This window comes from Sander vitreus, chromosome 11 (assembly GCF_031162955.1).
Source record: "Sander vitreus isolate 19-12246 chromosome 11, sanVit1, whole genome shotgun sequence".
Classification (NCBI taxonomy): Eukaryota; Metazoa; Chordata; class Actinopteri; order Perciformes; family Percidae; genus Sander; species Sander vitreus.
In genome coordinates, this window is record NC_135865.1 from 22,359,854 (window position 1) to 22,386,799 (window position 26,946).

General features: G+C 40.7%; 1 protein-coding gene across 2 annotated transcripts; it reads left to right on the top strand.

Annotated features, from left to right (window-relative positions):
* The first annotated feature begins 3,247 nt into the window (after positions 1-3,247).
* itga4 (integrin alpha 4) lies at positions 3,248-26,946 on the top strand. 2 transcript variants are annotated; one of them, XM_078262370.1, is made up of 29 exons: positions 3,248-3,642; positions 6,062-6,262; positions 6,736-6,854; positions 7,351-7,451; positions 9,103-9,235; positions 9,537-9,604; positions 9,936-10,068; positions 11,253-11,338; positions 11,586-11,648; positions 11,726-11,866; positions 12,235-12,343; positions 13,660-13,754; positions 14,171-14,261; positions 14,352-14,397; positions 14,761-14,915; positions 15,202-15,356; positions 15,523-15,675; positions 16,237-16,313; positions 17,240-17,381; positions 18,852-18,950; positions 19,549-19,625; positions 20,637-20,726; positions 21,147-21,234; positions 21,455-21,562; positions 23,362-23,487; positions 23,780-23,905; positions 24,624-24,722; positions 24,989-25,108; positions 25,256-26,946. In XM_078262370.1, the coding sequence occupies exons 2-29, from the start codon at positions 6,075-6,077 to the stop codon at positions 25,358-25,360; spliced, it is 3,093 nt and encodes a 1,030-aa protein (XP_078118496.1). In that variant the 5' UTR covers positions 3,248-3,642; positions 6,062-6,074; the 3' UTR covers positions 25,361-26,946. The 2 variants fall into 2 exon arrangements, with proteins under 2 accessions (XP_078118496.1, XP_078118495.1); XM_078262369.1 differs by having other exon boundaries at positions 3,249-3,642; positions 18,849-18,950.

The following is a 26,946-nucleotide window of genomic DNA, read 5'->3' on the forward strand; positions in this document are numbered from 1 at the left end:
CTGTTTACCTTTTCCTGCTACAACTGAATTCCCAGGAGACAGGGTGATGCTACAGCTAAGCTTCAGTAAGCAAGCCACAGACATTGTTTATCCCGTTTCCATGTAGTTACATAGTCACTGATATGGTCATAACCACTACAGTGCTCAATTACCTATTTTGAGGAGGAAATAATCTAAACCTTTCGCTGCGAAGGCATGATCTGTCCTATGCAGGACATCCACCAGACCACTGGCCGCTCCGTGGATTTTTATTGGGATGATTATCACAGAAGCCTGGCTGAATACACTCACCGGACGGCAGCTAGCAGCTAACGGCTAACGGCTATCTGGCTGTACACACTCACCGGAGGGCAGCTAACAGCTACTACCACACTACTGTTTATTTTAGGGGGGAATACACTTCAAGACGTGACATGACCTGTCCTCTGGAGGATATAGCCACACCACCGCCGCTCCATGGATTGTTATTGGGATGATTATCACAGAAGCCTGTCTGAATACACTCACCGGACGGCAGCTAGCAGCTAACGGCTAACGGCTATCTGGCTGTACATACTCACCAGAGAGCAGCTAACAGCTACTACCGCACTACTGTTTTTTTGGGGGGGGAATACACTTCAAGACGTGACATGACCTGTCCTCTGGAGGACATAGCCACACCACCGCCGCTCCATGGATTGTTATTGGGATGATTATCACAGAAGCCTGTCTGAATACACTCACCGGACGGCAGCTAGCAGCTAACGGCTAACGGCTATCTGGCTGTACATACTCACCAGAGAGCAGCTAACAGCTACTACCGCACTACTGTTTTTTTTGGGGGGGAATACACTTCAAGACGTGACATGACCTGTCCTCTGGAGGACATAGCCACACCACCGCCGCTCCATGGATTGTTATTGGGATGATTATCACAGAAGCCTTTCTGAATACACTCACTGGACGGCAGCTAACAGCTAACGGCTAACGGCTATCAGCTAGCAGCTAACGGCTATCAGCTAGCAAGGCCCTGTTCATGTGGCACAGACATATTAATTGCATTTTGTGTCTGTTAAGAGGCACAAAGGCACTCTAAAACTTGCCCCGACCACTGCCGTTTTAGCTCAGAGGACGCTTATAGTACATGGCTGCAGCTTCTCCGTGTTACCTGCACTGATTCAGGTCGGGGGTTTTTCTATCAAAAGTACTTGCGTAGCTATAGCGATCAAGATTAACGTAAAAATTGGCCGGAATTCTCCTTTAATGACATTGGTGATCCCCTGACTTTTCAACGCCACCCGCAGGTCAAAGTTTTTACTTATTCTGTGAAATATCTCTACATATATCTGATGGTTTGGCATAACATTTTCTACAGATACTCATGGTTCCCAGAAGATGTCTCCTAATGACTCTATTGATCCTCTGACTTTTCCTCTGGTGAGTGTGAGTATCATGAGCATTATATTTGTGGTTCATAGTGAAACGTCTTAACAACTATAAGATACCATGAAGTATAGTACAGATGTTCATGTTCCACAGAGGATGAATCATAATGACTCTGATGATCCCTTAACTGTTCATGTATCCTAGTGCCATCATCAGGTCAACATTTTATTTTGTCCAGTAGCCTAATTTAGTTTATAACCAAATGCTGCAAAACTAATGATATTCCCATCATCCTTAGCTGTATACCTTTTTTTATTGCTTATGAGTGAATGTTAAAACTTAGATGTAAACATGGTAAATATTGTGAGCATGTTAGCATGCTGATGTTATTGTTTAGCTAAAGCGCTGCTGTGTCTAAGTACATCCTTACGGAGCTGCTAGTGGCTTTGGTTACTCTATATTTACTATATATGTACCTTAATTACTTATTGCAGTATTCAAATTACAAGTGGAAAAGAAGTCAGCCAATGCTACAAATTTCAGTGATGATGCAAAAGGATGAGAATTTACGTATACCTAGTTAAACTCTTGAATGCTTATTATAGGGAAACATAGAATGAGTTGTATTTTTTGCCACAGCCCTCTGCATCAAGACCCCCACTGTTTCAGGCAATGCTAATGTTGGTCTGAACACTGCCTTTATTATATGTTATACTGTTAGAAGTGTCACAGCTGAGCAGGATTACAGACCACATGACAGCTGTGACGTCACACTGTGGTTACTGTCATAATACTGGAATTATACTCCTAATCGTATTTAAATGTAAATAAACTTTAAGTGCAGTGCAAAAATTTAAAAAAAATGTTGTGTCAACTCAGGTCCTCTTTTCAGTTATGGTGCAGCAGTGGTGGAAGAAGTACTCGGATATTTTAGGAGTTTTAGGTAAAATGAATAGCAATCCCATAGTCTATAAATACTATGTTACAAGTAACATGCATTAAAAAAATGTAAAAGTGCTAAAGTGTTGACATCTAAATAGCCTAAAGTACCAAAAGTAAAACACTCATTATGCTGAATGGTGCATTTCAGAATGATACACATTATATTACTGGATTATAGCCTATTGGATTATCCTTAGGCTATATTAAATCCCATACTATATCATACTGCATTATGCTATATTAAGTTATGTTTATTATATTATGTACTATATTATTTGTCTTTTATATGTCTAGCCTTTATTAATACAGACAAACATATATCATTACTTAATCATGTTATATATTTTTCTGGTGTACACGGTTACTTTGCTGACGTACTTAATATACTTCTAGTTATTTATTGTTTACTTTCTTATTTTATTATATCATTGATGAGATAATGTGTAGGTCTATATCACTTTAAAATTGCAGCTGGTAAAGGTGGGGCTGATTTTACATAGACTACTGCTAGGTAGCTTGTAAATTCCAGAGGGATCAATAAAGTCTTATCTCTTAACCTAATATATTATAATGTATTTGTTTATAATACTCTGTATTATTCATCTGAAATAGCAAAGTAACTAAAGTTATTAAATAAATGTGGTGGGGTAAAATACAATATTTCCCTCTGAAATGTAGTGGAGTATAAAGTAACATGTAACAAGTATAGAAGTACTGTTATTTATGTTGTTTGTTGGATCTAAAGCTGTAAATATGAGTAGGCTATTTGTGTGTTTTAGCTTCCAGACAGTAAAATTCTGATTAAAGCCACACGTAGTACATTCACACTGACACTGAAAACTGAAGAGGAAACACCCCGAAAACACACAGCGGCGTGCACAACCTCGCGCGCTTAGTTTTGGCGGACATTGCGGGGGTGGAGAGGAAACACCGTTACACGCGCGCACACACAGACACACACACAGACACACACACAGACACACACACAGACACACACACACACAGACTGAAGAGGAGGGAGGGTCTCCGCGCACTCAGTTCTTAGTTTCAGTAAGATGAAACTTTAGTTTTTAATGTTTCTCTTCAGTTTCTTTCAGTCAGCTTCACGTTTTGCATCTGTCACACAACCTGGAAGCCTCGTGTGCTGCCTCCTCTACCTTTTACGCACAAGACGGTTAACTGACCGAGGAGCAACAGGAGGTTTCCCACGAGCGAGTCACACCGGGAACGAGGAGGATTTAACGCAGACTTTTTGAAACACACTCATCTGCTGAACATCTGCCCACTGGACCCATAGTCTGACCCGGGATATCTGCTGTCTGACCCAGGATAGCGGTACAGTAAACTCGCCGTTAGTTAGAGCGAAACAATTCATTCATTAGTGATTGACAGAAAAGTATTGACTAAATGACTGAGTGATGAAGACAAGTTTTCAGTCATAAAAACAAAATTGTTCTGCTTCTTCAATGATTATCTGTCTACTGAATGTTTTAGTGTCGGTCAAACTGAAAAATAAGTTTGTAGTCATTTAGTAGTCTTTTTAGATATTTTTAAGAGAACTCCAGGACCTAAGTGTTATATGGTGACAGGGCTTTCTCTATCGCTGCCCTAAAACAGCAATTCGATTCTCCCCCACTATGAAGATCTTTAAGAGTCATCTTAAAACACACCTACTCATTAGCTTTTAACCGTGCCTAACTTAACCAGCTCAGGTAATGTTCCTGAAGGAGAAAACTCTGTTTTTTGTTTTCCTATTTGTGCTCTGCATAGCACTGTGGATCAACTGTTGTGTGTAAGGCTATATAAATAAAGTTGATTTGATTTGATTGATGATAAATAATGAATCCTTAAATAAACTGTTATTAATAGATAAGATAATAAGAGTAGGCTAATTGTTACGTTGAAAAAATGTCCCCATACAGATCAAACTTTTATTAGGCTATATTGTTAAGAGTTTAGTTGACAGGGCCGGACCAAGAACTTTGGGGGAACTTGGCCAACCAAGTTTGGTCCTCCAACTGATTCTGTCTGATTTTATGTCAAAATGTAAGTCTGAGATATTCATAATAAATTTGATGTAGACTATTTTATTAAATAACGTGTTTAACTGTATAGAACAGTTAAAATAGTTCAAGCTGTACTATTGTTCACAGATGAGAAAATTGATACTAATGTACAGTCGTGAAAAAATTAGGACACCCATGCTAAAGTTGACTAAAAAGAGGAATAAAAAAGTCATCTTTTGCAAATTGATCTTAATGCCTTAATTAAAAAATGAGGAAAAATCCAATCTTTAAGGACACCAATTTTCTTTGTGAATGAATAATGTATCGTAAATAAATAAATGTTCTTCCTTAAAACACAGGGGACATAAGTAAGTACACCCCTATGTTAAATTCCCATAGAGACAGGCAGATTTTTATTTTTAAAGGCCAGTTATTTCATGGATCCAGGATACTATGCATCCTGATAAAGTTCCCTTGGCCTTTGGAATTAAAATAGCCCCACATATTCACATACCCTTCACCATACCTAGAGATTGGCATGGGGTACTTTCCATAAAATCATCTCTCAATGCAAATCAAACCAGCTATTAGGCTAACTGAAATAAAACCACGCCAATCTCTAGGTATGGTGAAGGGTATGTGATGATGTGGGGCTATTTTAATTCCAAAGACCAAGGGAACTTAATCATAAATGAAATAACTGGCCTTTAAAAATAAACATCTGCCTGCCTCTATGGGAATTTAACATAGGGGTGTACTGACTTATGCCCCCTGTGTTTTAAGGAAGAACATTTATTTATTTACGATACATTATTCATTCACAAAGAAAATTGGTGTCCTTAAAGAAATTTTTTTTAATTAAGGCATTAAGATCAATTTCCTAAAGATGATTTTTTTATTACTCTTTTGACTGTATGTCGTTAAATAGCTTAGCTTAGCATGAAAAGTGTATTCAGGGCAACGGTTAGCTAGCCTGGCTCTTTTGGCTCAAAATCTGCCTGTCTAAGTACTTCTAAAGCTCACTAATTAGCACGTTATATCTTGTTTGTTTAATCTGTATAAAAAAACACATCCAAGCTACGAGATGAATCATGACCATAAAACATTAATTTGGGTAAAGAAAAAAAAAAATTTCGAAAATGAAAAAAAGGCAAGGTACAAGACTGTACATAAACAATCATAGACTTTGGTGGTAGCAGCTCACTAGCCATTCACCGTTTCACAATCTCCTAGCTCGTGTTAAGTCTACCTTATATGGTTAAGGTATACTTATGGCAAATATGATCAAAATCCTTATGCAGAATATGAACGGTATTTTCACTTCCTGGACTACACTGTTGAGCTCTATTTTACTTGGCCAGGAGCAGTTGTTGCCAACCAGTGGAGACTCCTGGAAGTTACTGTTCCATCTGGTAAAATTGTTTTTTTGTTTTTACACCTTTTTTTTTTTTAAATGAATAAAACAATATGTAACATGTTAATTAGTGAGCTTTAGAGGTGCTGTAAGGTTTGCTGGTGGTTTCCCCCTGCTTTCATTCTTTATGCTAAGCTAAGCTAACCATCTACTGGCTGACATACTGGCCATCTTTGGGAACTTTAAGAGCTCCACTAGAATTTTAAATAAAGTTCTGTGAGTTTGAACAGAATTAATGACGAGCTATGTTTGTAAAGCTGGAGATGCAAAAATCAGAAGTTTGTTCTGATCTTGTGTGTATTGATTATTTTGTGTCTCTCTGGTGTCCCTGCAGTCAGTCCTCCATCATGCGACCCTCAGCGGGCAGTGTGTCTGTGTGCTGCAGCCTGGTCCTGGTCCTGGTTCAGGTCCTGGTCCTGGTTCATCCTGCAGCAGGATACAGTCTGGATCAGGAACACAGTCTGGGGTTCAGTGGCCCCCCCTCTTCCATGTTTGGATACTCAGTCCTGCTGCATCGCCATGGAGCCCACAGCTGGTATTGATCTACACTTGAACCTTTTTTTATCTTTTATTTATCCTTTGATCGTCTGTAAATATTATTGATCTGCTACTGATCTAGTAATTATCCTTTTATTGATGTACTTGTCAGTCTATTTCGATCTTTTGTTGATCATTTGTTAATCAGCATTTGGTTATCTATTGATCCTCTGTTGATCTGCTTGTTGGTCTTCGATTAACCTGCTATTGACAGTCTATTGGTCTACTATTGACCATTTGTTTATCTGCCAGAGATCAGTACATTTACATTCATTAAATTATCATAGTGATGCTCTATGAGCTGCAATCCTCACAGTAGGACTGTGTCTGTGTGTGTTTGAGGGTGCATGCTAATTAGCCTGTTTTTGTCAATGAGAGAAGCTCTTTGATGCTTCACACACAGATGCCATTCAGACACTGAACCGACACAAAGACAGATCCTGTCTAACTGTCTCACTGTCTGTCTCTCAGGTTGGTGGTTGGAGCCCCAGTAGCGAACTCATCCTTCAGTCCATCGGTTAGATCTCCAGGAGCTATTTATCGCTGCAGCATCACTGCTGAGTCCCGCCACTGCCACCCCATGCACCCTGGTGTGTTTTTGTGTGTGTGTGTGTGTGTGTGTGTGTGTGTGTGTGTGTGTGTGTGTGTGTGTGTGTGTTGTTAAGTATTTTCTCCAGCATTTGAAATACTAATAACCTATTCCTCACACCAAACTTGCAAGTACACACAATTTGAGCAAGATAGAGTAAAAGATGAAGGGCAATATCTAAAGCATTACTTACTCTACAAAGCAAATTCATGGATTTATTAGTCGGACTGCACTTCATGTTTCACCATGAAGCAACGCATCCACATAACAAACCCCCTGGTTTTTTTTGGACGCAGAGCTCCTGTCGATTTTGAATATGACTAAACACAGTCATTGGACTCAGATGTCTATCATGTTATGGAACACTATCAGCTGGTCATCTGTGACCTTAAACAGGAAAACTGCACTGAATTACCTATGAAGAGTGCACGAGTGAAACTATTGAATTAATAGTGTGTGTGTGTGTGTGTGTGTGTGTGTGTGTGTGTTTTGTGCAGACGTGCTGAACTGTGGGAAGACGTGCGATGCAGAGAGTGATCACCAGTGGCTGGGAGTCAGTCTGTCCAGACAACCTGGAGACAACGGAGGGCACATCCTGGTAACACAAACACTTTCTCTCTCTCACTCACCCACCCACCCTACACACACATGCAGCTCCACTGAAATTAATCAACACATCAGGGTGGCAGAGAAGAAATCAGTATATATATATATATATATATATATATATATATATATATATATTTTGGTGGGTTTTTTTAAATTATATATTAATGTCATACATTTTTGGGTCCAACTGATCAGATCTGCATGTTGTGTCTACAAAAAAGGGGAATGAATTCTCCAAAAAGTTGAAGCACACTGCTTTGTCAAGGTAAAAAACAAAAGTTAAGCCTTTGAGTGGCTACAAGACCAACGCATGTTGATCAAAAACCGAAAAGGGGAAAACAACAGCTTGTATACATTTTTTAGGCTATACAGGGTTGTGATATGACTAGTGCATCATGAAAGTTGTCTCCCAGCAACACCGGCCAACACTTGACACACATGTGTAAAACAAATAGGCTTATTGTCTTATTTAAAGGTCCCATGGCATGAAAATTTCACTTTATGAGGTTTAATAACATTAATATGAGTTCCCCCAGCCTGCCTATGGTCCCCCAGTGGCTAGAAATGGTGATAGGTGTAAACCGAGCCCTGGGTATCCTGCTCTGCCTTTGAGAAAATGAAAGCTCAGATGGGCCGATCTGGAATCTTGCTCCCTATGAGGTCATAAGAGGAAAGGTTACCTCCCCTTTCTCTGCTTTGCCCGCCCAGAGAATTTGGCACACCCATGAGAGAGAGAGACATCATGGCTTTCAAACGAGCAAAGTGCTTTCAAATGAGCAAAGTGCCCCCCCCCTCTCTCCTCCTCAATAGCTACAGACACAGAAATGGCACATACTAAGTAAAGCTCATTGTGGGACTGGCTCTAGTGGCTTTAATTCTGCACCAAGGCTGAATTTCGGGAAAGATACAGTATTAGGGGATCATTAAGGCCTATATAAAAGAGACTTCAGATACAGTATTAGGGGATCATTAAGGCCTATATAAAAGAGACTTCCGATACAGTATTAGGGGATCATTAAGGCCTATATAAAAGAGACTTCAGATACAGTATTAGGGGATCATTAAGGCCTATATAAAAGAGACTTCTGAAATCTGTAGCTTTATATAATAAAGCTATTATGAAACTTTTACTTAACATAGAGCTATGTTTGAAAACCTCAAAGGCATTAAATCAACCTATGGATGAAGCCAGCAATGTTTAAGAGCTCTATTTCTGAAAGAGGCTTCACGTTAAAGAGGCTTTAAGTGATCTGGTGTGACGACCATTCTCTTTTGCTCATTTTGTACACTCTACAACATGCACACACGCCACATTGTCATACATGCACACCCTAAATTACTAATTGTATTTTAATTACTTTTGTGTCTCTCACAATTGTCATGGCCCAAGAGCCAGGTCATGATTTATGGTTAAAGTATTCACATCAGCAGCTGTCTCCTCAATGTGTTAGCCAGGGGGGGGGCTGATAATGTTCGACACACAAAAACGCATGCACAAACACACACAGAGCCTCTGTCAGTGACATGGGAATTACAACTCTGCTGCAAACTTGTGATTGTGTTATTGTCCGTAATGAGTTCATGTCGTGTGTGTGTGTGTGTGTGTGTGTGTGTGTGTGTGTGTGTGTGTGTGTTTACAGGCATGTGCTCACCGCTGGAAGAATGTCTACTACTCAAAGAAAGACGGTCAGAACCACAAGCTGCCTAATGGAGTCTGTTATCGCTATGCCAACGACCTGGGACACGCTCAACCCTTCATCCCTTGCTACAGAGGTACACACACACACACACACACACACACACACACACACACACACACACACACACACACACTGCTTTGTGACTGCATAGAAATAGACCCCTCTGCAGTTTGATGCAGACATTTCTTTTAAAAAATGAGGAACTTTTTCACATTTTTGAATTTTTCTGGACCTCACGTCTATCTTGTGTGAGTGTGTATGTGTACGCAGCAGCTGTTCAGCTTCAAAAGGAAAACATTAGGATTTTATGTTCTTATTTGTGTGTTCACCTTTACCTCTCAACATGTCTGTTTGTCTCTGTCTGTATCTTGCAGACCACCAGAGGAAGTTTGGTGAGGATTATGGGTCATGTCAGGCCGGTATATCCAACTTCCTGACAGAGGTCTGTAAATTTCTTTAAAATCCTGTTTTCACTATTTCCACCAGCAGACTGAATGTGATCCATCACTGCTGTCTTATGTATAACTTCATGTACATGATGTTTTTTATAACCTGGAAGCCATCTGCTCTTTTCTTATTCCTCATTCTGTTAAAATGTAGAAATGTATTTTTACCATTTTAGAAAAGAGAACAAAGACTGCCTAAAACGTCCATTTTAAAGCAACAAATGATACAGACATCATAATTTAGTGATATTTAGAGATATGGGCCATGTATGTAGCGACTTTACTAGAGATGTAGGTCACATTGTAGCACACCTGCGTCTTTCTCAGGATCTGATCATCATGGGGGCTCCGGGGACATCTTATTGGACGGGTTCAGTTCTGGTCTTTAACACGTCCAGTGGAGGGATGTCAGTGTACCTGGACGACGATGCTGGAGCCGTCAGCTTCGGAAGCTACCTGGGTAACTAACACACCTGCTCTTAATCCTAACCCTACAGGTACTGCCAGATACAGTTACTACTACTGCCATTGAAACACATCCACTGCCTAGGCAAATAATATACATGCTACTAGTGGTACTATTGTTCCTGCCAAGCAGTAAACTCCTGTTATCTGTGAGTTCAAACATACAGAAGTATACTTTACATACAGGGAGTACTGAAACTAGATGTAACACATAACCCATAACCTATCAGTAAGTTGTGCTTAACATTATAAACAGGAAGCTGAGCAGAAAGGTGTGATGTTCTTCAGATGAAGGAAAGTTTCTAGACTCTGAAAACATGTCAGAAAAGACTGAGATTGATCAACATCTTAACGTGTCATAAAAAACAAAGATTGACGATAATATTAAGCATAGCTTAATATTAGCTGAGGATCAGACACTATTTTTTCTAGGTCAAAAGAGAGGTTTCGTTTGAGCATATTTAGATGTGGTTTTGCAGCTTTCTTTCATACGCATGCACACATGCACGCATGCACACACACACACACACACACACACACACACACACACACACACACACACACACACTTCTGTACCATAACCACTGAACATGAAACTCTAACCCTATCTTGGGCACAGTGGTATTTTTTTCAAATCTTAGTTTGACAGTTTTAGTTGTGAAACGAAATCCAGACGATTCGTTCACACATCATTTGGGCTGCCTTCAGTTATTACTGCATGCTCACGTTTGTTAAGGGCCACCATCCAAAAAGTTTCAGGGGTTTAATCTTTAAAGGTGCAGTAGGTAAGCCTTATAAAACTAACTTTCTGTCATATTTGCTGAAAGTGACCCTATGTTCGAGTAGAACCACATGAAGCAGGTAAAAAAACAAATCTGGCACCACCTACAGCCTGTAGTGCAATTTGCAAAAATCCACCATAGATGCACCAATCAGGGCCAGGGGGGGGGGGGGGTGTCTAACTGCGTGTCAATAACTCATGCACACGCATTCATTCTCCTCCTAAGGGGAGGGGCTTAGGAGACCATTTTGGGCTTTAGCGGAAAGGAGGGAGGGACTGAGAAGTTGGCTAAGTCCTGGATCTTCGCAATCCTACCTACGGCACCTTTAAATATACTTGGTTACTTTCCACCACTCGAAAAGTCTGAATATATGACACTGAGTCCTGCTGCTGTTCAGGTTACGCTGTTGGAGCCGGTCAGTTTTTGAGTCCCGGTACTGTGGAGGTCTTGGGTGGAGCTCCACAATACAACCAGAAGGGCAAGGTACGACCTACATTTGTAGCCATTTGTCTGTCTGTCTGTCTGTCTGTCTGTTTGCTAACTGCACTGAAAGTCTAATGTTTGTTTGGGTATAAAACATCAAGACAGTTAGCCTCGTTGTCACTTCTTCTTGATGGTGTTGGGAAGACTTGTGATAAAAGTTGAGTTGTTATCAAGTTTTAGTTGATATTGTGTGTTGTGTTATGTAGTTGTGATGGTTGAAGTTAGTGTGTGTCTTTGTGCTGTGCAGGTCTTCATCTTTGTAGTAGACAACAACATGCTGCGGGTTGTCTCTGAAGTGTCCGGAAAAGAGGTAAGAATCCACTTAGTGTTAGCATCCTCCATTCTAAACAATGGAATTCTCTTAGCTTGTGTGTCTTTGTTGTGTAGCTGGGATCTTACTTTGGGTCCAGTGTGTGTGCGGTGGATCTGAACGCTGATGGTTTGTCAGATCTCTTGGTGGGTGCTCCCATGGCAACAGGCATCACTAGGGAGGAGGGAAGAGTTCATGTGTACATCAACCAGGGGCAGGTGAGCACACACACACACACACACACACACACACACACACACACACACACACACACACACACACACACACACACACACACACACACACACACACACACACACACACACACACACACACACACACACACACACACAAACACACACACACACACACACACACACACACACACACACACACACACACACACACAGAAACAGTGAATATTGATCTAGGATCTGTCTGTGGAGCCAACATGGCCGACATCGGGATATTGTTCCATACACTCCTGTTCCATACAACATGTCAATTTCATACTTCTGTCAAAAAGACCTGTTGACACACAGTTTGTGTCGTCTGCTTCCTCAACCTCAAACTGACTCTGTCTCAGGCGAAGCTGTTGGAGGCGGGGTTTCAGCTGACTGGCAGCGACGCCTATGCTGCTCGGTTTGGAGAGACCATCGCCAACCTGGGAGACCTGGACGACGATGGTTACCCTGGTAAGTCCTTTTGATACTACTAATACCTACTGCAAATACCACTTTTTCTGTTGTTACTACTAATTCTACTGCTACTATTATTGCTGCTAATACCACTGCAAATATTCATATTGCTACTGTACGCTAATACCGTTTCTGCTCTGAAACTTCTACATTACATTACATTACATTCAAAGCTACTCATAGTACTGCGGCTTTAGTTGAAGCAGTAATACAATCTTTAGTTGTCCACTGAGTAGTTCCCCTGAAGCAGCTGGGGGTTCACTTCCTTGCTTAATGGCACCTCAAAAGTGGTAATTAGGGAGGTTTAAGAGCAGCTCTTTGTCTTTCTGATCAGATCTGCTACCTCACAAATTATCCTACAATACTGCTTATACTACTCAAAACTTCGATGACTGTTACTCCACTGAACAACCAAAAACACATACTGTTTGTGTATTTTAGGTTTTTTGTAAAGAGGGCACAACCCACCCACCACCAACAGTAACTGCCACTTACTGATAACTAAAATCACTGACTTTTAACACAACGCCCTCACACTTGCACCCACAGACCCCCACCATCTGTGTGTCCATTTGTGGGAGGGGCGGAGTGTGTTATTTAGTTCATTAAACCTGTAATGACAAACTGTTTCTGCTCTGTAACTGAACCTGCCTTCTAATCTGCAACAGTAAGATAAAAGGCTTTATGTGCGTGCGTGCGTGCGCGTGCGTGCGTGCGCGTGCGTGCGTGTGTGCGTGCGTGCGTGTGTGTGTGTGTGTACCTCTGTAGCAAGGGATGAAGGGTTGAGCGTGTCCCAGGTCGTTGGCATTAGTACTGTAGCTCTCTCTTTGCCTTTCAGAGCCTCACATCTTCAAATGACTCAGGTTAAATATTAAAGGACCATGCTGGTGTTTTCTCATGTTTATGTACTAATCCTGGATACTTTCATCTTGCTAAACATTTTCCAGCAGGGCCTTTCCAACACACACACACACACACACACACACACACACACACACACACACACACACACACACACACACACACACACACACGACACCCTTTACAAATATATATATATATAATGTATAGTATACTTGACCTCCCAGAGGATCAATTCAAGTCTCTGAAGCAACACGAAATAATGCCTGCCTGTAAGGAAGGAGATCAATTTCAGTTTAAGGTTGATGTTCGGCTGATCGGTTAGTGAATGGAGACAGCAAGAGTCCTCACAAATACAGTAATAAAAAATGTGTGCGTGTCTGTGTGTGTGTATGTGTGCGTGTGTGTGTGTGTGTGTGTGTGTGTGTGTGTGTGTGCGTGTTTGTGTGTAGATGTGGCGGTTGGTGCCCCACAGGAGGATGACCTAAAAGGAGCTGTCTACATTTACAATGGCAGAAAGGAGGGCATCTCACCAACTCCATCTCAGGTACAAATAATATTGATATAATAATAATAATAATAATAATAATAATAATAAATAATATAATAATTAGGGCTGTCAATCGATTATAATTTTTAATCGCAATTAATCACATGATTAATTAACTCGCAATTAATCAAAATTTTTAAAGATTAAACATTTTTTTTAATCTGTTCTAAATGTGCTTTAAAAGGGATATTTTTTTAATGCTCAAGTGGTATTTGAGACTTGACTACTCCGTTGGCAACTCAATTCACATTATGCTGACAATGTGTTATAAGACCATCCTCTAACTTGATTTTCATATATGAGGAATATTCATATTACATTTGATCAGGATTGACTTTGTTGAATCCAAAGATGAAGTTTGAATAAACCTGATCTGTTCTGTGACATCCAACATGGTGTGTGTGTGCTTTCAGAGGATTACTGGGTCCACCCTGGGTCGCGACCTCAGGATGTTCGGCCAGTCGCTGAGCTCTGGCATTGACATCGATGACAACGGCTACCAGGGTAACCTGGACTGTCAAATTTGTTTCCTTTGTCACAACATCTTCCATATTGTACACTTAAAGCCGGGTTAAACCCTCTCTGTCTCTGCAGATGTGGCGGTTGGTGCATTCCTCTCGGACTCGGCCGTGGTTCTCAGGTAAAACCACACTGAAGCTTTCTGTTAAAACAAAAATATTCCAGTTTTAGTTCTGTCTTTCTTTCATACAGGTGTACAGGAACAAAGCTTCCTTACTTTAGCTGATTTAGAAGGAAATTATACTGCAGGGGAAGTAGGGCATCCCACAATAGGATAACCAAAAGTATACCAACATATTGTGGTCAGAAATCTTTGCTTTGAATAATACAGTTTTGTAGAAGCAGATTCCTGATTGGAAACAATAAAATCCATCTAGTGTTTTCAATCCTGATATGAAAATTGCTAACAGGGAATCATATGATTGTATTTCCGTCCAGTCAGCATGCTGTAATCATTTCTCTGAATGTGTCCTGTGTGCTGTAGGACTCGTCCGGTGATTCAGGTGAAGGCGTCTCTGGCTCTGCCCGAGCAGATTGACCAGCGGGTGGCATTGTGCCGAGAACACAAGACTCCAACTGTCTGCTTAAATGTTACCGTCTGCTTCAGTGTTAGATCCAGACAGTTCAGAGGAGCCATAGGTACTGTAAACTCAACTGTCCAGTATATAAAACTTTAGGTCCAATCTGCTAGTCCAGCCCCCTTAGATACTGTTGCCACACCTCACAAGCTTCATATTTTTAATAAACATTTTTTATTATCAGTATTCAACATGTGGAGAAATGCCTGCTGTGCCTACTTACAGTTGCTACTCTATGATTGTTTAGTCATTGTTTAGGGGAGGGGTTTAGCAAAAGGTCCATTATATTGTACAAGAGTGTACGACTTACCTGCTGATATTTAATATTGTTCTTCTCTCCTTTTTAGATCTTCAATATAATTTGACCTCTGACCTCCTGCATAAACCATCCTTCCCTCATCGATTCTATTTCCACGGTAACGGGTCATCCAATAGCACGAGAGGGCGTGTGAGAGCACGACATGGCCAGGTCACTTGTGCAACACATGTGGCTTACCAAAGGGTAACACACACTCACGCAAGTGCAAAAAACATACAGATGAATAGGTTTAATATGGGCATAATAACATGTTAATAGCTATAATACTATATATACTACCATAATAGATTAGCTGTTGTGTTGCTTACAATGTGTATTCCTCATCTGTTTCTGTTTCTTCCTTCTACAGAAAGATGTGAGGGACATTTTTACTCCGGTCAAGTTTGAGGTTTCCTACAATCACAGAGAAACAAACACCCACAAAGCCTCTTCCAAAACCTTCCCTCCATTAAAACCCATTCTGCAGCAGAGCGCAGGACACCAGAACACCATCACCAACCAGGTACAGGCTAGTGCTAACACCAACTAGGTACAAACTAATGCCAACACCAACCAGTTACCAGCTAGAGTTACAACTACTAATTTGTAACTGATTACCAGATAAAATTACTTTTTCAAAGACCTACAGGCTACAATGATAACTAACTAAACAGTTTCCTGTTGTAGCAGCTTCAGTGTCTGATATCTGTCTGTCCATCACCAAATTGATCTGTGTTAAAGGGCAGGAAACAGCTAATCAGATGTCAACTCCACCACACAAACACTGAAAATGACATCCTGCTAATCGAGATGTGTTTACAGCTGCAGCACATTAACCAACATCAGTCAGCTCATCCTGTGTCCACGCCATGTCCCACTGACTCATAAAACAGAGCAGGAAGGGTTACCATGAAGGAATTTACAGCTGGAGTTATTCATCGGGATATTTTTCATAATCTTTAAGGCTGGGGTCCGATTTCACGGGAGTTGTTTGTAATGCCATAAATGAGGAAAATGATGACTGCTCCATTCATTAATGTTTTTATTGAAGTCAATAAACGCCCTGCCTCTTTTCCTCTTTCAGACTTGGTTTGCTCGCTCCTGTTTGCTGGTGAACTGTTCGACCAACATGCAGCTGTCAGCTCAACTAGTGTTGCCAGAGTAAGAACCAAACAAACACACACACACACACAGCAGACAGTTGTATGTGAATCTGAACGGATTAAAACAACAGCAGTATTGTATTTTATTAGTCCAACATATACAATTAGTCAGGAGGTTATTCCCTCACAGAAGCTAACACATAATGCTAATAATCTGCTCTCTCATTCAGAAAGATGAATGTAGAACATCAGTCAGCAGCAGTGCTTTGATGTTGGTTCTGGCTGAATCACGCTGGTGGTGGTTATTTGTTTGTTAGGTTCCTGTGCCATTTGCTTTTCTTGGTGAGAAGATCGATATCAATCTCATGTCTGAGTATGGAACTGGTGTCAGGCTGGAAGCAGGGGAAACCTACTAGCTTGGCTATGTTCATCAAAGTTCAAAAATACACCAACCAAAACCAGAAATTATTATTTTTTCTGTTCATGTACAGATTAAACAAATGTGATATAACGTGTTAATTAGTGAGCTTTAGAGATGCTTGTAGACATGTTTTTATAACTATGGACAAAGCACGGCTAGCCGTTTCACCCTGTTTTCAGTCATTGTGCTAAGCTAAGCTAATCGTCTTCTGACTGCAGCTTCATATTTAATGTACAGACATGAGAGACAGGAAAGTGGTGTCGATCTTCTCATATAACTCTTGTCAAGAAAGCAAATAAGTGTATTCAAAATTTAAACCTATTCCCTAATGTCAATACTTTCCCAATGAGTTGATTAAAAAATCTGAAAAATGTTGCTGCAAACCTTACAAAAAGAAAAGATCTATGAATCTCACAGTGTACATTGTTTGCAGCCATAAAGTTTATATTAAACTCTTATACACTCAATAAAAATGACATTGTCATTAGTCAGCAGCTGTATTTTGATGTTGGTTCTGACTGGAACCTCAAGTTGTTGTTTATCTTGTTGTTGTTTGTCATCAGTCAGCAGCAGTACTTTGCTCTTGGCTCTGGACAGACCATCATGTTAAAAACATCGCTACTGAACTCTGGAGATGACGCCTTCCTGCCGCGACTGACGCTGCGTTTCCCCAACAACATCCACTACATTAAAGTACTGCAGAGCGTGAGTTGACGCCATGCTGATTGGGCAGTTTGAGGAAGTGTTTGGTTGACAGTTATAAAGTTATAATCCTTTAAGATTTCGATCTTGGTTGATTTGGCGACACTGGTGGTTAATGGTGGTAACAGCAAGTGTAGTATAATACTTCAGCAAACACTCTCTGAGCAGCTGCTTTGTCAGAAACACAACATGTCATTATGCTACGGGACAGCTTGAGCTGAGGCCTGTACTATGAAGCAAGATTTGGCGTTAAAGAGGTAACTTCAGGTTCAACCCAGGGTTTTCTGTACCACGACGGTAGATCAGTTGTTACCGGGTTCAATCGCCGTGGTAATTTACGATGAACACCTAACCTGGTCGGGAGCAGGTTATGTTGGAGATTAGAGATCAACTGGTGTAAAAGCACCGCCTACTGACCAATCAATACTCGATTGATAACGGCGTCACCGCTCTTAGAAGATCAGGTGGAGCTCGGTGCGCGGAGAGGGAGAGAGAGAGGGAGAGAGAGAGGGGGAGAGAGAGGGGGAGAGAGAGGGGGAGAGAGGGATGCGCTCATAAAAGTTTAAACATTTTGAGACCAACAACCCCGTTAACATTCCCTGATGTGTATTTTTATGAAATCTATAGATTTTAATGGGAGGGAATTTCATATAGGCTATCGGCATCTTGAGCCGTGTGTTGCCAATGCGCACATTGGTTTGAATTGTATTTTTATATATTTTATTTGCTCTCACGATTGCTTCCACTGCCAGGGTTGCAACTGAAATAATAGGCTAAAGCAACGGCAGTTTATGGAAAGCACAAGTGTAATTATGGTCAGATCTAGTGCCTGACTGATGGGGAAGATATTGATAAGCGTTGCAATTTACGCATTTACAGCGTCGGCTATTTTTTTGCCAGCTTTCCTTCCTGTTTTAGGAAGCAGCGACTGTATTGCGTTTTGCCTGCAAAACCGTGTCTGTGTTCTTCATATTTATGTAGAATTCTAGTTTGCTCTTCTTATGTAAAATATGCGGCTCTGGTAGATGTTTGCAATTGGTCATGCTGTGCAAACACCGCCTCTTTTATGTGAATGCGCGCGCCGCTGTATTGGGAACCCTGGGTTGATTGAACTAGTTGTTAACCATCCTCGTGACACAGCTTATGCAGGACCGCGGTTGTTAGGGTTAGGTGAAGCCGGGTTACTGAAATAAATCCAGGGCATGTTGATCTTGATTCGTAGTACAGGCCTCTGATTAATGCTACGTTAGTTTTCTACACAACAGCAGGACACAGTAAAAGAGTCAGTTAAAATCTACTATATAGAAAGTAAATTACAGAATGCATTGTTGTTATTGCTAAAAAAAAAATCCAACCATAAATAGTATCATAAACATGGTTTGCTTTCATGAAACGCTTAAGGATTATAACTTTAACAACACAAATAACTCATTTAACAAAGTATATCAACTGTGTGTTCTGTGTGTGCAGCAGGACAACATGGTCAGTTGTGATGTCACACAGGAGGTCAACAGCTCAACGGCAGGTGTTGACTGCAGCGTCACCAGCCTCCTCCTCTCAGCCCACGCCCAGGTACAGTAAGTTTCAGCTGATCACACACTGAGCGTTTACAGCCATGCACTTAGCAGTGCTTTGAGCATAATGTGTTTAGCAGGTAATGTTAATCATGGTCGCCATCTTAGATTAGTGTGCGAACACGCTAGAATTACATATTAGCAAAATAAGTTGGCTAATATTGCTGCTCAGCCAAGTCTTACTCAAATCTGCTTGTAGTCCAGAAATCAAAGGTCAGATCCTGTGTCTGTATTTTTTGTTCTACAGTTTAGTCTCGTCAGCAGATATTTGCTGTATTTCCGTCGTCTCAGTTATTTGTCAGTAAATGTTGTGAAATAAACTGTTGAGACATCTGAGTTCCCCCCAGAAAAAGCAGGAGCAGCAGTTGTAAGGTGGAATTTCTCTCAACATGTAAAATCTTATAGTTTCATATGACCACAGTTAAACTATATAAAAAAAGGAATAAAAAGGAAATAAAAAGGAATAGAAACACTAGATTGCAGTGTACAGAAAAGGAGGGAAATGTAAAAATTTGAAATCAGGTTGATCCTCCTGCAGCTGTCAGTCATTAACACCTTTTGAAATCACACACTGACACAATTCCTGTTTCTTGTAGTTGAATATCAGCTTTCTATTGGACGTCAACCAGAACAGCACACCTGGTGACATCATCATTCACGTTAACACCAGCAGGTAAGGACACACCCCCTCCTTTCATCTCCAGAAGTGAAGAAAGTAACAATTTCAACTAACTATAGAAGTATTTACCGTAAAATAAACGTATCAATAGAGGGTTTTCACGACGCGTCATCAGACCCGAAGTCGCCATGTTGGAGGTACCCCGCATCACAACAAAGCACAGGCACTGAAGTAGATCCCGAACGGCGTCAAGGAAAATGGTTAATTATTGCCGTGTTTTAGGTTGTACCAACAGGTCAGACCGAGAAAAACATTTGGAATATTATCGACTTCCAAAAGTTATTAAAAACCAGGGAGAGGAATGTCAGAAGTTATCAGAGGAAAGGAGGCGCTTGTGGTTGGCAAAGCTCAACCAGGATCTACGAGGGAAAGCTCTGTCTTGTTCGGTCTTTGAAATGGAAAGAAAAAACTACTGAGAGTCACTTGGCTACACCTTGAGTATCGCAATGATATCATACAGTTAAGGTTAGGTTGATTAAAGACGTTATTGCATTACTTACTTTGGCCTTCACAACACATTGGTCATTAATGACTTGGTACTGCGTCTCCCTCACCCATCCACACACCATCTGGTTATAAGCCTCCAAACTTTTGTAGGATTTAAGGTCTTCCGCTGTGTATGGGCTCGGCGAGAAAACCAGGTAGTTGACTATATCGGGATATGCAACTGAAGGAAGAATCACCGGGTCGCCATGGATCCAAGAAGAGGGAGCCAACTCGTAGGGATCTGCACCGCCAGTAAACTGTAATTTCTCAAAATATCGCGCCTTTTTTGTGGTCCAAGTCCTTCCATGCCTTTGCATCTTGGACGCATTTTTATGAGCTTTTCTGTTGTTTAGACATAAAGTATTAAAGTATCCAAAGTGCACAATACTCCATTACTCCATTCAGTTGTTTACACCGAGTGCCTCCAATATGGCCGCGCATCCAGGTTACCACCCAGAACGTGACGTCGGTGAAAACCCTCTATATGTATTTAATGTATGAAATCTGTTTTCTCTTCAGTGATAACTATGAGAAGGAGGTGTATCTCCATGACAACTCCATCAGTCTCCTCCTTCCTCTCAAATATGGAGTCAACGTCAACATCCACGGGTGAGTAAGCATATGTTACTATTACTCACTTTCAAAATTAATAATATATTGTTCATATATATCTGCACCTTTCAAAGCCGCAGTTACAAAGTGTTTCATAAAATCAATTCCAGTGATGTAAGACAAAATAAATAAAACAAAACAGAAATACAGTAGACTTAATTCAATTTCAATTTATTATAAAATGCAATTCAAGTTTGAAAAAAAACCTGAAGTAATATCTGAATAAAAGTATGTTTAAAAAAAGAAGCTAGACATGTGGCACGTGTTCTTGTAGCAGCTGGAGACGCTGCAGATGAAATATGTGACAACACTGTGAGTTTGTAAGCAGAAGCCCTCAGAGCCTGTTGCCTCTAAGTAAATAGTCACCAGCCACCACTGATGCCTGTCTGTGTGTCTGTCTGTCTGTGTGTCTTGCAGTTTTGTGACTCCCACCTCATTTGTGTTTGGAGATGAAGACAATTCTCCAGTTGACTGCTACACTGAAAGATTCAACTACACATACAAGGTATTATAAAACCACAATAAAATTGACCATGGGAAACTAATTGTCTCATTATCGGCCTTGCTAACTAGCAGCCATGTAATACTACTTTATACTTCTACTCTACTTCAATTCAGAGGGAAACATTGTACTTTTTACTCCACTACATTTATCTTACAGTTGTAGTTACTTTTCACTGTTATTTATCTTTTCTGGGTGTATCTGTTGTTTTGTGTGTCTGCAGGTGTTAAACTCTGGTCCTAGCAGGTCTCTAGATACTGTGGTAGATATCAGCCTACCGAAGATCCTCACACCTTACCGACACAGACTGCTGCAGGTAGTCGACTGGCAGGTACGTTCAGTACTAGCAACAGCAGTAACACAAGCCGTAGAAACGGAAGTATATATATAGTGTCTGTGTGGTTCCTCAGGTTTTGAAGACACATGTTAATTGCTGGTGTTTAAAGGTCCTATGACATGCTGCTTTTTGGATGCTTTTATAAAGGCCTCAATGGTCCCCTAATACTGTATCTGAAGTCTCTTTCCCGAAATTCAGCCTTGGTGCAGAATTACAGCCACTAGAGCAAGGTGGAGGGTGGGGGTGTGGCCTTGACCAACTGCCATGCTTCGCTTGTTTGCAAGCCATGCTGTCTCTCTCTTTCTCATGGGCGGGCCAAATTCTCTGGGCGGGCAAAGCAGAGGTAACCTTTCCCCTTATAACCTCATAAGGAGGAGATTCCAGATTGGCCCATCTGAGCTTTCATTTTCTCAAAGGCAGCGCAGGATACCCAGGGCTCGGTTTACACCTATTGCCATTTCTAGCCACTGGGGGACCATAGGCAGGATGGGGGAACTCATATTAATGTTAAAAAACCTCATAAAGTGACATTTTCATGCCGTGGGACCTTTAAGTTTACCAGCTGATGCAATCTTTGTCTTTGAGTGTGATAGGCTGAGACAGCTGTCAGTATGGCACATGCCCCTGAATACATTTTATTAACCTTTAATATTGTCTTAATTTAACAATGATCCTTAAAATCTCTACTTCTACTCACATTAGAAGAAGTGAAATGATCCACTGAGACCTGAAGTATCTATTGACTTGGGGATTCCCCCACTTGGAAACAGTCAGATTTTTTCGGAGCATCTAGTAGCAATTAGAGGACCGACAGTTCAGTACCTGCTTTCATCTGCGAACCTTTTTTTCATTTTAACAAAAGAAGCCAAGTTTTTAGATGTTAAATGTTCTCTAAACACAAGCATCTGTACAAGAAGTCTTAATACAATAGTTTAAAACTAGAATAAATGTAAATAAATCAGGAACTATCTGATCAAAAAAATAATCAAACAAGACCCAGAATCTGGTTGGACATTAAATGGCAACTTTCAGAACACTCAGCCATGGTGGTTGCTGATTGGGTAAAAATAGCAATAGTAATATTAGAAGTAGGGTTGCACGATATTGACAAAATGTGATATTGCGATATCTATTATGAATATTACGACATCAATATTAATTTTGATATTTTTAAACAAAAGTTACGGGAAAACGCATCGTAAACAATATTCTTTTATGCTACTACTACTTATATATGTCTCCGTAGGGCGGCTGGACCAGAGGTTGGTCGTGAATGAAAAATATTATCTATACGACTCCAAACTCTGCCTGCACCGCCTTTTATAAAGTTGCGGGATAGCTACCTGTGAGAAATAGGTGCGGGATGGGATTTGGTACCGTTTGTCTAGTTCATTCAGAAGCTTCTTGAAGCCTTTTTTTATCCACTGTGTGGATGGGCGTCATATCTTTGGCCAAATAATACATTATAGCATTGGTGATTTTGGTATGTCTCTTCGAGTTCTTGTCGTACTTTGTGCCACTAGCAAAAACACTCGCTAGCAAGGCTTGTTTGGCTAGCTCTGGCATATTAACTGCAACAGGTTTTTTTGGGAGAGTATAATGCACTCATGATTCGTTCCGTTTTGTTATTTCTATCTATTTCTTCATTTAGTTTAGTCATTTAGTCGATATATCATGCACCCCTAATTAAAATTAGCAGTAGAAGTACAGTAGTAGTTGTGGTAATAGTAGTTGTCATAGTCATGGTAAATTGTCTATATAATATGAATACATTCCATTTTCTCTCTCTGCAGTCGTCTCAGGGTATGTGTTCGATCAGTGACACAACTGTTTCAGTCATCGAGGACTGCAATGTCTCTGAAGCTTCCTTCATCCAAAAGCTTGTCTTCTTCTTCTCCTCCACCTCCACCCGCAGAATGGTACGCACGCACGCACGCACGCACACACACACACACACACACACACACACACACACACACACACACACACACACACACACATACACACACACACAGTAAATACAGTCACATTCATTTTCTCAGAATTGCATGCAATGCTCAACTAAAGCATTTAGTGGATGCTAGCATGTGAAATAATTTGTGGCTGGGAAATTGAGATGCTTGAGCTGGAGTCAATCACTCCACCGCCCCAAATACACACTGACCTACAGTGTATGAACTTCAGTCTTTCTCTATGTGTGTGTGCACTCAGTTTTGTGGACGTGGTGATGAGCTGTGTGAGCGGTTGGAGTGTCGTCTCGGTAACCTGGAGGCGGGGAGAGATGCCTTCATCCAACTGGAGATGAGACTGAATCCTGCTGTACTACTGCAAGCTCCGGTAAAACACACACACACACACACACACACACAGATGACTGTTTTTACTCAGACTGAATCAGCTCGTTTGTAACCACAGTGTGTATCTCTGACTCTGACTGCTGCCAAAAGGCAGGTGACCTACATTCAGTACTGTGCCTAAACTGTTAGACACAGAAAGAGGATCGAAGCTTCTGCACTGCTAACATGCTGCTTTCACTACACATACTGCGTAGGAACGATGTAAAACTGATCCACAGAGAAAAACGTGAGTTAAAACTAACCTAAGCTCAGCGACTGTAACTCAACACTTGCTGCAGACGCTTTAACAGTAAAAACCACAATCAGTTATTTTAATTGTAAGGCTTTTATTAAGGGAAGCTGCAGGAAGTGTTGGTTTTCAGTTCAATTAAAAATACTATATTTGTCCATAAAAAAACCTCTAAAACATACAAATTTGATATTGTAAGAAAAAAGTTCAAAGACACAAAGATTAATGGAAGTGGCCAATCCATTGCTGGCCAACGTCATCTAACACCACAAAGGTGCATTATGTGAAAAAGAATAAATGAAGGCATCAATGAAGTGCATTCATCAATCTTTACACAAGGTGATCATATCTTGCATTGTTTTATATACATTAAATACTGTATTAACAACTAGACAACGTTGAAAAAAGTTGTGCTTGTACTCTCTCGGTCTTCCGATAAAAACACCTGATGTTTGTCTACGTGTCTCAGGGTCGTCATGGTGTCATGAAGTTGGAGAGCACAGCAATGATGTCAAATCCCAGAGAAAGTCCTCATACCATCCTCATCTCCGAACAACCTGTAGCAGAGGTAAAACACCTCGACACCGGTCACAACCACAAACAAACAACACTGTAGAGTCAAACTAGACCACATCTGGAACGAGCTTATCTGTGTGTTCAACCTGGAAATGTGTTTCTACATCTGAACTAAAAAAACTAAAAACAGCTCACATAGCTGCACCATCAAACCCTTACAGGAGTTGTAGTGTTAATTGTTAATTACAAGTAAGTAATCCTACTGTATATTCTAAAGGTCACCAAAAATCATATATTGTATATGTGGTACATTTACAGGTGGTGGTGGAAGCTCTTTTTACCCAGAAACCCTCAACAACAGTAAAAGTCTTCATCATCGTTGTCAGTTTAGTTTTGGGTCTGATGATCCTGGCTGCTCTCATCTGGTGTCTGTGGATGGTACATGTTTGTTTTTTAATATTGTATATTGCAATATAATAACGGTTGTTGTTGTAGTAGCAGCACCAGCGTCCTTTTTTTTAACTGTATGTCCCTGTCTCTACTTGTCTGTCTGTCAACCTGTCTGTCTACCTGTGTGTCTCTCAGGCTGGTTTCTTTAAGAGGGAGTTCCAGAAGAAGGAGGAGGAGGAGTTCAAGAGAGATAGCTGGGACTATGTTCCTAAACTTGACAAAAGCGAGAGCACTTCCTAACCACGACTGTCACGGCTGGCCACAACCTCTAATCACAGGATGGAGTTCACATTGCGACATGTGCAACAGTGTTAATGAGTGTGTCAACAGATAAATGGAGTGCTGTGTATGAAAATATGGCAACCCATTTTGTCCAAAACAGTAGAACAGTACTACTGTTGAATGTCAACGGCCAATGAAATCTGTCCAGACTGAGTCAGACCTGACGTGAGTGTACTGAATGACAAAATGTCTCAAGTGAACGCCTCCTGAACACACCTGAATCTGAGCATGCCTTTTAAACTATTTTGCCAAATGTGCCTTCACAAATACACAGACTCGTTCAAAGACTTGAGAAAGACTGCAGAGATGGATGGATGGAGGATTAATGAAACGGGAAGTGAACCTGAAACAATCAAGTCTGGACCAGTTAGAAGGCCTTGGAGCTTCCTGGGATGTTTCATCACCTGTGACAGTTATTGACTCTTTGAAGAGGAAACAAACTAAAAGGAAGTGAATTTCTGATTACCTTTGATCTCAGGGGATGGAAACCTGGCCTCTGATTGGCTCATAACTCTCTGGAAAACTTCCCTTTTGTCTGTGTACATCATCTTTCTACATTTTTGTTTACCTGCTGACCAACGTTTTAAGCACTGGTGACACACAGAGCACACACACCGGCTGTGTTGCACTATTTGACGGCCGTAGCACACACCGGGTGCTGTCCAGACAGAAGTAGTAGTCAAGTGATGGTTTCTGGGATGTTCTGGTACAGGACTTGTATGTGTGTTGTAATAGATGCCGAACGCCATCACTGTGTTTTTGCCCTTCAGCCTGTTTTCACTCTGGGATTTAAAATGTTAGAATATTTGTCCCTCTAAAGACCCAGTCAGTGAAATTTCATGGCAGAATCCTCTTATTTTAATGGAGGTGCATGATCAAAGGACAGGCAACAAAGTAAATCTGTGAAATGTTTCTGCGTTGAGCTCAACTTTGGTGAACCGTGAATAGTTTTTGCTGTTATGACATACATTTAATTTATTGAGCGCTTCTTAAGATACTCAAAGATGCTGTATGTGACAAATGAAATCCTCTAAGTAAAAAAGAACACGTACGTACAACCGTTTCACTGGAACTGATCTTGAACCACCTGGTTCAGGTGAGCCCAGGTACTGTATAGTTTCTTGGTTGACACCTTGGTTTGTAAAAAGCTTCAATGTCACCCAATTCTTCAATGAACGGCTTCTGGATTCGGACTAAACTATCAGTGTCAAAATGCAGTAAAAGATGCAACTTGTTGGATAACAGAGCCTGCAGAGCCACAGGGTTGAATGATGGAAGACTACTTGAAGACATTTTTGACATTTTAAAATATTCAAAAGCACTGTCTTAACGGTCTGTATTTTATGAATGCAGACATTTAAAACAGCTGCTACCCTCCATTCTGTTTATCTATTTAGTACAAATGTACATCACACAGAGAGATGTTTTAATATTTTAATACATTAGTTAGTTTTTGTTTATGTAAAGTTGTTCTGCACTGGAGAGTCTCACTGCTTTTATCAACACTTTTCTATTAAAATGAAGGATTGTCTATTTAAACAACA

Coding starts and splice junctions, on each gene's coding strand:
- itga4 (XM_078262369.1), top strand. CDS start 6,075: ATGCGACCCTCAGCGGGCAGTGTGTCTGTGTGCTGCAGCCTGGTCCTG. Junction 10,069..11,252: donor CAGCTTCGGAAGCTACCTGG/GTAACTAACACA, acceptor GCTGCTGTTCAG/GTTACGCTGTTGGAGCCGGT. Junction 14,262..14,351: donor CGATGACAACGGCTACCAGG/GTAACCTGGACT, acceptor CTGTCTCTGCAG/ATGTGGCGGTTGGTGCATTC.